The sequence below is a fragment of the Xenia sp. Carnegie-2017 genome, unplaced genomic scaffold, assembly GCF_021976095.1.
Source record: "Xenia sp. Carnegie-2017 unplaced genomic scaffold, XeniaSp_v1 HiC_scaffold_3, whole genome shotgun sequence".
Classification (NCBI taxonomy): Eukaryota; Metazoa; Cnidaria; class Anthozoa; order Malacalcyonacea; family Xeniidae; genus Xenia; species Xenia sp. Carnegie-2017.
The window spans coordinates 1,995,324-2,005,632 of record NW_025813493.1 but is presented as its reverse complement, the minus strand read 5'-3'; the positions used below and the strand labels follow the sequence as shown (position 1 = coordinate 2,005,632).

Sequence of the window (10,309 nt, the reverse complement as noted above, 5' to 3'; positions counted from 1 at the left end):
AGTGAACAGGCGCTAAGTTGTAAGTTATACTAAGAAAAATAAGGCATATTCCATTCTTTTATCTTGTATAAAAATATATTGGACCATGATTAAGAGGTAAGCCCAATAATTATATATTTTAAAGCGTGCATTTTTTAAATAAATTTGTAGCATCAAGGTTTTTCTATTGAAGACGTTTCTTTGTCGAGACACATAAGACATCTTCAACAGTCTTAGATACAACTAGCTAAATGAATAATCTAATTAAAAAATTACATTGCATTAAATTACATGATAGGATTGACAGGAATAGTGTTTAATTTGACACATAAGAAAATAATGAAAGATATACGTACTTGAAACTATCACATGATCAGTGGCGTAGCAAACCCGCAAGTTTCTTCTTGCCATGTAAACATTTTGTTGTTTATAATACTATGAATTTTTAATAAAACGAATGATGCTGATGATAAAAAAATAAGTATCATGAATAAATTGAGGGCGTAACATGAATAAATTGAAGGCGTACAAAGAATTATTTGAGGGCTGGCTACGCCACAGCCCATAAAGGAAAAAAGAATTAAAAAATCATTAATTAAATTTTGGATGTGATTTTAGCAAAAAGAAGCGTTTTTTATATCTCTAACATAAGGATGAAGTTTTGTGTTAATTCTAAATCACGAAAATCATTTAGGTAGCGCGCAATGTGTTTCTGTTTAATTTACGATATTGAAATGAAAAGATTTTCCAAAGATTACAGTCATTAAATTTTGTATCGTCCGGTTTACTTTTTTGATTAAATCTAAGGACGAAAACAAATAAATGGATTTTTCTTTACAGGCATTTAAATGCGTTACATATATTAATATTGAGAATTTTACTTACTATTTGCCTTTAAAAATCAGCATTGATAATAATGCTACCGAGTCTAAAGTTTTATTTATCAGCTTCTTTGGTGTACTTGAAGAAAAATCTAGTTTTTTCTTAACAGGCCTACAGATATTAAGAAACCTGGCTGCATTGGGCTTAAAGATAGATAGGTAAGCCGTTATTTCCTGAAAATTAGATAATTAGAACAGCTTTCAATCAAGAAGGTGAAAATTACATGGTAATAACTACATGGTCAGATTTGAAGGTCAAACAGAGCAACAACTCCCGGAAATTTAGTAAAACTTATATTTATTAAAGAAGGAGGTTTTGTAAAGTATAAAGTTTACTGGAGTAGAAAGTTTAGCAAAAAAAAAAGTTAAGTAAGGTAGGAGATTTTCTAAAGAGAAGGAGGTTGAATAAGGAAAGAGGTTTTGTAAAGAAAAGGAGCTTAACTAAGGAAGGATGCTAAATAAATAATAAAGCTTATTGTGCAAGATATACGATTATTATTCATTATGACTTGCATCTAACGTTACAAAGAAGCCAATAAAGCAAATACAATTCATTTTATGACGATGCTCTTTGCAAATTTTTAATTTAAGTGGAAGCATATATCAAACCTTTGTTTTTACAATTTGTTTATTTTGAAAAAGCAGCACGTGCTATATAAACGTGCAAGTCTTATTAAATGTGAGAAACTATATCATAAAGTAAATGGCTTGCACCCGGGAGTATCGTTACATGTTTTTAAATGTAGATCGTCCAGGTTGGATAGTCATGACAAGGACTGTTTTTGTTGTTGTTGACTGACGTTTCGACAACCTTAGCTGTAGTCATTTTCAGAGTCAAATAGACTTAGGTTGTCGAAACGTCAGTCAACAACAACAAAAACAGTTCTTCTCAGGACTATACCAACCTGGACGATCTACTTTTAAAAACATGAAACCTTATCATGCCATAAAGAATAAAGTATAATAATTACAAAATATCTCTTTAGAGAAGGCAGCTAACAACATGGTAAAACTCAAAAAACTGTAGTAATTTTGAGTAGGATTTGACGATAACAGCTTCATTTAGATAAACATGTTAAAAACTCACATTTCCTCCATTTCATTGATTGAAACAATATTTTTTATTAATTCATGAAATTAACACAATTTTTTGCATATTTGCTCATAATTAAACATATTTTTACATGACGTATTGATAGATATATTGACCATTGTCATGAAATTATTAATATTTATGAAAACTCATCATGGTTTGATTTTCATTTCACTGGTTATCACGTAACTAAAATCAGCCCAACCAAGATTTTTACTATTTAGATGAGAAAGAGCACAACTATTATACCACCAACCACCTATGTCACCAGCAATTGTGTCATTAGCGCAATTTCCATTACTAAGTTTATCATTATCTGAATCTTTGGTTGAAAACTTCATGTTATTGTGATAGGATAATTTATCCCCAGCAGTTCCTGAAAAGAAGAAATAGTTCTATAGTTTTCTGAAGATTTGTATTTCAAAAACGTACAAGAAACTGTTCATATCATTCTGTCATTATTCACAATAAACTTTATACGCAACATTCCATGCATTTAATGATGCATTTATATTATATTAAGAGTATTTGCTAAACAGTTTTTTTCGTTGTTGGCTTGATTTAAACACACAGGAATAAAAAGAAAGTTAAGAAAAGCATTGTGAGTATTTACACCGCTTTTTTACCAGAGAACTTTCCCAAGTCTTTAGATATGGCGATCCAACACTTCAAAAGAAGTTGTCATATGAATAATAATAAATCATCTTCATTCTCAGACAGGTTTAAAATTAACGCACAGCAATATAAATTTCAGTATTTATATTGCCTGATTCAAGCACACGCATCGGCCAATCAGAGGACGAATTATACAATTGTTATTTTATAAATTACTTGCTGCAGGCTTACATTTTTGCATGCTTTGCAAGAAAACATCTTTTCATATCATTAAAAATTACAAATAAACCGCTCTTTTTTGCGTTATACATTTTCCGAATTACACATAGGAGAAACAAGAGCAAAGACAAGCAAAAGTGCTCAAGCCTGTTTCAGATGTCGCATTTACATGAGCCGAATGCATTCAAAACAAACGTAGATGATTAATTTTATCGCATTTTCTTTTGTTTTAAATGCGTTTGACACATGTAAAATGTAAATTTTTAGACGGGCTAAAGAAATACAAGCTGTGCTTATAGATAATATTCAGACAATTATTATCTTTCTGAGCCATAAAATCTGTCTTTAAAGTTACTGAATATCCTGCTTTTTAAAATGATCTTGCTAATGCATTGTATATTGTCTAAATGTAAGGTCAAATGCATTGTAAATTGTCTTTCTTGCGGTTGACATTTCAGACGATACATTTCTTTGACCTTAGAAATTGTTCATATGAGATTGGCGAGCCCGCTTAAGCCGTGCTAGCTAGTTTGCCGGGCCAATTTGTATTCGCATTCACGAGGCGGGCTGGACAGGCTGAAATGTTGTATTTAATTTCTGCCAACAAATATTGTACTTTTTTGAGGAAAATTAAATTGTATTTAGACTCAGACATTCAACAATCTGGTTGCTACCAATGAGTTCCACCGACTATTGTAATGGTATAACATAAAATTTTCAAACTTATTTTCAATTACACGTTGTTGTTATGAAGTTTTTGCCATCTTTAAGTAACCAAATAAGACAAGAGCATGCGCAGTCTCATCGCTTCCAGCCCAGTTCAGCCGGGCTGACCCGATTGATGCAGTTATATGAGCCCGTTAGAAGCGAGATCTCGCTTCCTTTAAGCGGATCTCTCCAAGCCGGTCTGGCCCGCTCTTCATATGAACGCAATTTCAAAAAAAGTGTAAACTAATATACAAGGCGAGATCTCGGCAAAGCTACCTAGCCTGGCATAAGCGGACTGGCCCGTCTCATATGAACGGGTCCTAAGGTACAATCTGTCAACGCAATTTGCTATCACAAACACTCATTTTCTTAAATATTTTCTTACCTGTGTATTTTCCGATACTTAATTGATACTTATAACTTTCATCCTTTACAACAAAATCTTCATATTCAGCGTATTTTTTAGTGCCTGACGTGTTTACTAGATCAATTCGAAGTTTATTTTTCCTTGCAGATGTTAGTCGATGTATCTTGTCCAATCCAAGCCAGAATTTGGATTTAAGATTACCAAAGCCACGTTTATACTCCGCCCAACCCAGATGAAAGTCTGTATTTCCATTTTTTTTATTTCTTTGAATTACAGTCCAACCACCACCCGATGACGTCATGTCACAGAAGACCTCAAAGTATCCTTTACCATCAGGATCAATTTGATAAACTCCACTTTCGTTCTTGCCACTATTCTGTACCTCAGTGCAATCTTTGGCTATGGCTATTTAAATTGAAAATGTTAAAAATTCAGTTTCTCAAGGTTATGTTATGATAGGATAAACGACTGAATTTTGTGAAAAAGTGTTTTTAAGCGAATGAAATCATTACTAGGTATTATTATTATTTGTTAAAAATTGCTTGTTTCATGTTTCACAGGCTGGAAATCTACAGAACACAAGCATTGCATATAAGATATGGATAATATTGACTACTGTGAATTACATTTGAAGTGGGGATGCTGTTTTGCAATACACTCAATTTCAGAATATAAAGTCAATTTCATTGTAATGTGTGCTTACATGAAATTTTTTTATCTCTGAACAGAAAATTCCAGTCTAATTCTAATAGCGTTAAATTGAATAGTAAGAAAGTCATTTGAAATTTTATTAAACCCAGTAGAAATTTAATGCCATCTACTGAAAAACGTTATTACCCATTATTTACATACATTTTTTGACCTTATTTATTGTACCTCTTAAAAATATTGCTTATTTAGGTTTTTTAAGGAAGTGAATGCTTAACAGTAAAACCTAATTTTCTTACATCGAAAGTTAACAAGATATTTATGAATGAACATTATCAGTGCATACCATCCATACTAAGCGGCGGATGACTAATTGCGCAGCCTGTAAGCTTAGAAAAATTTGTGGGACTTTAAGTGATATAACTTTCTCCCAAAAATTTCAGTCTTTTCACGACGTTTCCGTTTCTTATGCTCCATTGCCTTTGCTTCAGTTTTGTTACTCATAGTGTAAACATTAAAGAATAAATTTAAATTTTGAACGAGATAAACTCACTACTTTATGAGTTCTATACATAGAGTATTATAATAGTATATCGTACAGTTTCCAACAGGATATATTATTGAAAATTTGATCATTTTTCTCATCTAGAATGGCAAAGAGTAAAAACTATGTTTAAAGAGAACAGGACTTTTAAGAACGCGGGAATGTAAGCTTCAGCCTACATAGCATACTGAGTAATCGGAAAACGGCCATATTTGTCGGTTCTTGGAATAAGTTCATAAAGCTAAATCCATTGGTTGAAGACATTTGATGTAATACTATTGAGGTGCACTCATTCTAGGAGGTCTGGAAGCATGTCTGTCAAAATGATTTTTAAAGTTTGGGTTTACAGAATTCTTAGTTTACAAAAGCCAACCAATAATAAACTCAAGATTGTCAAATATATTGTGTTTAGGCTAGAAGGGCCATAGCTAGATTACTAACCTCCGGAGGAATGTTAGACCTAACCTTAACCCTTACCCTAACCCTAACCCTTGCCCTAACCCTAACCCTACTCCCTCCTTAATGTAGAGAAAATCAAAATGTGTTAATTGTGAAAATCAAAATGTTGCCGCTGGCGCACTTCACCTTGAGAAAGCGTCGTTACTAGCGCACCTCACAGTTTGAGAAGGAGTATACACAAATCTAAGCGCCCCAGCCCTAGCTCGCTTACGTACTTCTTGTAAATATGCTAGCATAATTACAGCGAAGGTCAAACTCAGGACAACGGCAGAAGACGGCTGGCCGTCGGGGTCTATTATTTAGAAGTAGCGTATAATAGGGTACGTGGTAAGATGAATAGTGAATCCAAAAGAGTACGTATGAAAAGACAAGAGCAAAAATAAAGAAGAGAAAGAGAGAAAAAATTGAATAATATAATAATAAGACAAAGAGAAGAACATCTTAAATTACAAACCAGGCTGCTAATACAAACAGGTACGATACAATTAGAAGAAGAATATTTATATATTATATAGAATCGAGATGGACACTTTTAGAGAGATTCTGCAACTATATAAACAGGGTGTTGCAAGTGGAAGAGCTCTAAACTCATTCCTTGAAGCTTTTCAACCACTAGCATCTACATCAAGAAAACGTACGAATACAGCTCCACCTGAACCTCCTTGGTACCCTGTAAACGCAGACCTATTAAGCTTAATGACGTAATAGGAAGTAAACCGCCTGTTATAACAAATTCTGTAGGTAAGGAAGCTACGTGTGGAAATATGAGCGACCCAGCGTTAATACGCTATTACGCACTAAGTGCAATTCCTCCAAAAACTAAAACTCAGACGCCTCCGGCGGCCAATTCACCCCCTTTGCCAAACGTGAAGTGTTCTTATTCAGTTCTAGATAATGAAGGATACCTTCGTAATCATCTAGCGCTTCGTGTAGCAAATATTCATCAAAAAACCGTTGAATATTCGGGTATTATACTTTCTATCGTGAGTGTGATAATTACTCTAGCAGTTCCCAACTGTTGAACGACTAATGTTGCATCAGTAGGTGAGTCTACAGCTATAAAATCGCTATAGCTAAATTCAGAGTTAATATCACCAACACGATGTGTTTTTGTTTCACTTAAGACAAGTAATTTGCTAGGAGTTTGAAGTACTCGTAACGTTCCTGCACTTTTAAAATATTTTCCACTTAATGATATTCGGTAGAATGCAGCGGTTTCGATGGTGATTGTAGAAGAATCTTCTTCACCTTTTTCACACATCGCGACATCGGTCCAATCTGAACCTCTTTTTCCAGTGACTGAAGCACCAACTTGAGTGTACACACCTACTGCAATTTCTAGTCGCTTTTTGTGTTTTTCACGTCTTCTATGATGTTTTACACAACGGGCGTGGTGTTTTTACTGGACTTAGCAAAGCTTTGAAAGCCTCACGCGTAGGTTTATCTACGTCTGAATAGTTCCAAGAAGATATGACTATATTTTCAGCCAGAATTATCTTCTAGTTGGAATTTTTCAAAATTTTTCTCTCTATTTTGTCGTAAGTTTACTTCTATGGTTCGGCAAAAGAGATCGTTTGTTGATTCAAACTCATGAGCCGAAGTTTCAGCTGCGTTAGACATTTTAATGTTTGTGTGACAAGACACAACTGAAGTGATAAACACTATAAATATAAAATGAAAATTTATTGTTTTAGAATTAAGAATACTGTAAATAATTAAGAATACGCTAATTGTACTAACATATGACATCAATTTGTTAGTGGTATCATGTACGAAACTAACATAAGGCCCCCAACTTTGTTAAAACACAGTAAATCTAATGTTGAACCACTCGTTTTGAGACCGTTTAAGCCAAATGTTTAATAATGCTATTTTATTATTTTCGAGTGTTTTTCCAGTAGGAAACGTTACTAAAGTTACATTTACTTCGCTCATACCTGGAGGGTAAAATCCATTAAGAGAGCTCAAAACAGGTTAATCCCCTTGGTCTCCTTTAAGCCAATCAGCTCCTGCCTGTCCTTGAGGTTCTTGACGTTCTGATGGCCCCTGAAGCCCTGTGGCTCCAGTATCTCCTTTAGGCTCTTGAGCCCCTCGAGGTCACGCGGGCCCTGCAGACCCCGGCTCTCCTCTTGGAACTGTTAGACCTCTAATGCCTTGTTGCCCTTGAGGTCCTTGAGGTCCCTGAGGTCCTTGAGGTCCTTAAGGCCCTTGAGCTCCTGTGGCCCCAGGCGCACCATCACTTCCATCGGTCCCATCAGTTCTGTCATCTCCTCTAGGACCCTCATCACCTTTCCCTCCTTTTAGTCCTCGAAGACCCTTATCTCCTTGAGCCCATGTAGCTCCTGTATCACCTTTTTCTCCCTTTGGTCCTCTAGGACCCGTATCTCCTTGAGCCACCGCAGCTCCTGTGTCACCTTTATCTCCCTTAGCTCCTCTTGGGCCTCTAGGCCCTGGTGGTCCTGGTTTTCCAGATCCATAACCATCATCAGTTCCACCGATTACTAACGTTGCCATTAGTTTGATGCAATGTTTAGTTTGATGTGACGTTTGTATACTTACTATACATAATAGAAAATTTTCTATTAATTACTGAATTTTATCTTTGACTGCGAGAGAAATGGATGACGAGCCTTCAACCAGACCCGCGATTTTTTTGAAAGCTTGAGCCTCACATTCACGGCGTGTGCTTTCAGCAGTGGCGGCAACAGCTTCTTTTTTTTCACGCTAAGCTCTTATTTGTCTTTTTCATCTCTTTGAGTAGAAAAGCTACATCGGCAGCCTGTTTCTTACGCATCGGAGCGTTGATTTCATCTTGAATAACGCGTTTACGCTCGTTAAAACGCCGCATTTGATCTAGAACCTGTACAAACTCTTCATGTGAGACTCGGCTGTCACTGAGATCACGTGACGTAATATTACCAATAATCATAAGACTCGTCGCAGCAGCTTGGGCTATGCGATTGTGCTGTTTAGCCTTTTTATCAAACTTTTTACAAAGAACACGCCCAACACCTGAGATCAACCCGCCAGCGACAGCAAAGCTTCAAGAGCGGCCCCAGGCGCCCACACCAGATAGAGTGAGCAATACCTCCAGTTCCTGTCACGACTGTAAAGGCACTCGATGCAGCAGATAAGGTGTCGAGTGTCAAAGTAATGCGCGTGTATTTCTTACGCAGCTTATGACGAGTGTCACGCTCTTGGCGGAGCTCTGCCTCAATGTTTAAAATGCGAAAAAGGCGAAAGTTGCTCGTTTCGATTGATGAAGGGGGTGAAAGAACGTCTTCTACTCCTTGGTATTCATATTCACGTTTTAAACCAGGATATATCCGTGGTACTGGCCTAGGAACGTCCACTGGCTCGACTGGAGGTGCGCTTGCAGTTTCCATTTTCTGGCAGGATTATATATAGATGCAGAAAAAATTGGTCTGTTAGTCTGATGTGTTATAATTAGTCTGATGTGATATGATATAATATGGCACTCATAAATTTCGACACACCCACCACTAAAAAATCAAAGCGCCACCATTGGATGATGCCCGAAAGCCATTATCTGTTCGTAGGCCCTACTAATTCCAGTAAAACGAACCTTTTAATTAACATCATTATGTGTTGGCTTAATTGCACTAAATCAACTATTTACACAAGAAGTCGCGACCAGGAAAAATATCTGATTCTATCAGAGTTCTACGAAAGCATCGGCCTGGAAGAATGTGTGGAATTAAGAGAGCCTGATGATGTAATTCTAGTAGAGGAGTTGGACACTTATACAGAGACAGTAGTCTTTGACAATATTCGGCTCGATTCAAAAAGCTTAAACCCAATCAAAGTGTATTTCTCAGCAAGTTGACATAAGAATGTCACAGCCATATACTTAGCGCAAAGCTACTATGACGTCCTCAAGTATATTCGACGAAATACCGGCTGTATTGTGCTTATGAGAGTTCTTCACCAGCGCGACGTGAGAGAAATTGCAGCTGACCACGCTGATGGTATTACAAAAGAGCAGCTAGCGGCGGCTTACCATGAAGCCACTGAAAAGAAGTACGGCTACTTTTTAATCGATCGTACTGCAGAGGAGGTTCCTATTCGCTATCGGAAGCGTTTTTACGGAATTCTGGTAGCCCCGAAGTGGTAATCCATTCTTTGAAGACATCATTAGACTTATTCTTGTTGGCTCTTTTATATTTTGGAAGATGAGGAGCAACCGCCAGCATTATAGCTTCAACGGCTTCAGCAGGCCAACCCGAGGCGTCGTATGTTTGACAAATCGGAACGAAATTTGCTATGAAGTAGGGGTAATTTAAAGGCTTTCCAGTAGACTAAGACATATCATCCGCCATACGGCTAACATGGTTGCATTGAATTTCGTTGAATGGAATTTTGTGTTTAGAGCAGATTTTATACGTATACGTTCTTACCTTATTAAAATGAGAGTCAAATGACTTCTCGCAAGGATCTATAGACGATTTTTCTGTATCACGTGACTCTTCATCCGATTCCACTGTATCACTTGAAACAGGCACTGGCATGGTAAAATACAGTTTATTATCTTGAGATTGTGAATCAATAGATGCTAGCACCGACTGTATTTCAGGTAGATTATAATTTTTCAAAACACCGTATGGGTCGTCCATTTTTTTGTCCTATTATATAGTAAGATAAAAAACATTAATCTATCTTCATCTATCTTGAGATTGAATTTCAAGTATGTTCAGGTCAGTTGCATCTATGGAAGAGCGCGAAAAATTAGTCCAAGAGTTTAAGAAACTGCGCGGAACACAAGCGGCACCAAGTCG

General features: G+C 36.4%; 2 protein-coding genes across 2 annotated transcripts; both read right to left on the bottom strand.

Annotated features, from left to right (window-relative positions):
- Positions 1 to 2,105: 2,105 nt before the first annotated feature.
- LOC124454818 (fibrinogen-like protein A) lies at positions 2,106 to 6,774 on the bottom strand. The gene is made up of 3 exons (XM_047005568.1): positions 6,489 to 6,774; positions 3,881 to 4,267; positions 2,106 to 2,329 (listed from the first exon to the last, which is right to left on the bottom strand). The coding sequence occupies exons 1-3, from the start codon at positions 6,772 to 6,774 to the stop codon at positions 2,106 to 2,108; spliced, it is 897 nt and encodes a 298-aa protein (XP_046861524.1).
- An 886-nt stretch (positions 6,775 to 7,660) lies between these two features.
- LOC124454737 (short-chain collagen C4-like) lies at positions 7,661 to 8,031 on the bottom strand. Its single transcript, XM_047005506.1, has one exon. The coding sequence runs from the start codon at positions 8,025 to 8,027 to the stop codon at positions 7,713 to 7,715; it is 315 nt and encodes a 104-aa protein (XP_046861462.1). The 5' UTR covers positions 8,028 to 8,031; the 3' UTR covers positions 7,661 to 7,712.
- Positions 8,032 to 10,309: the final 2,278 nt, after the last annotated feature.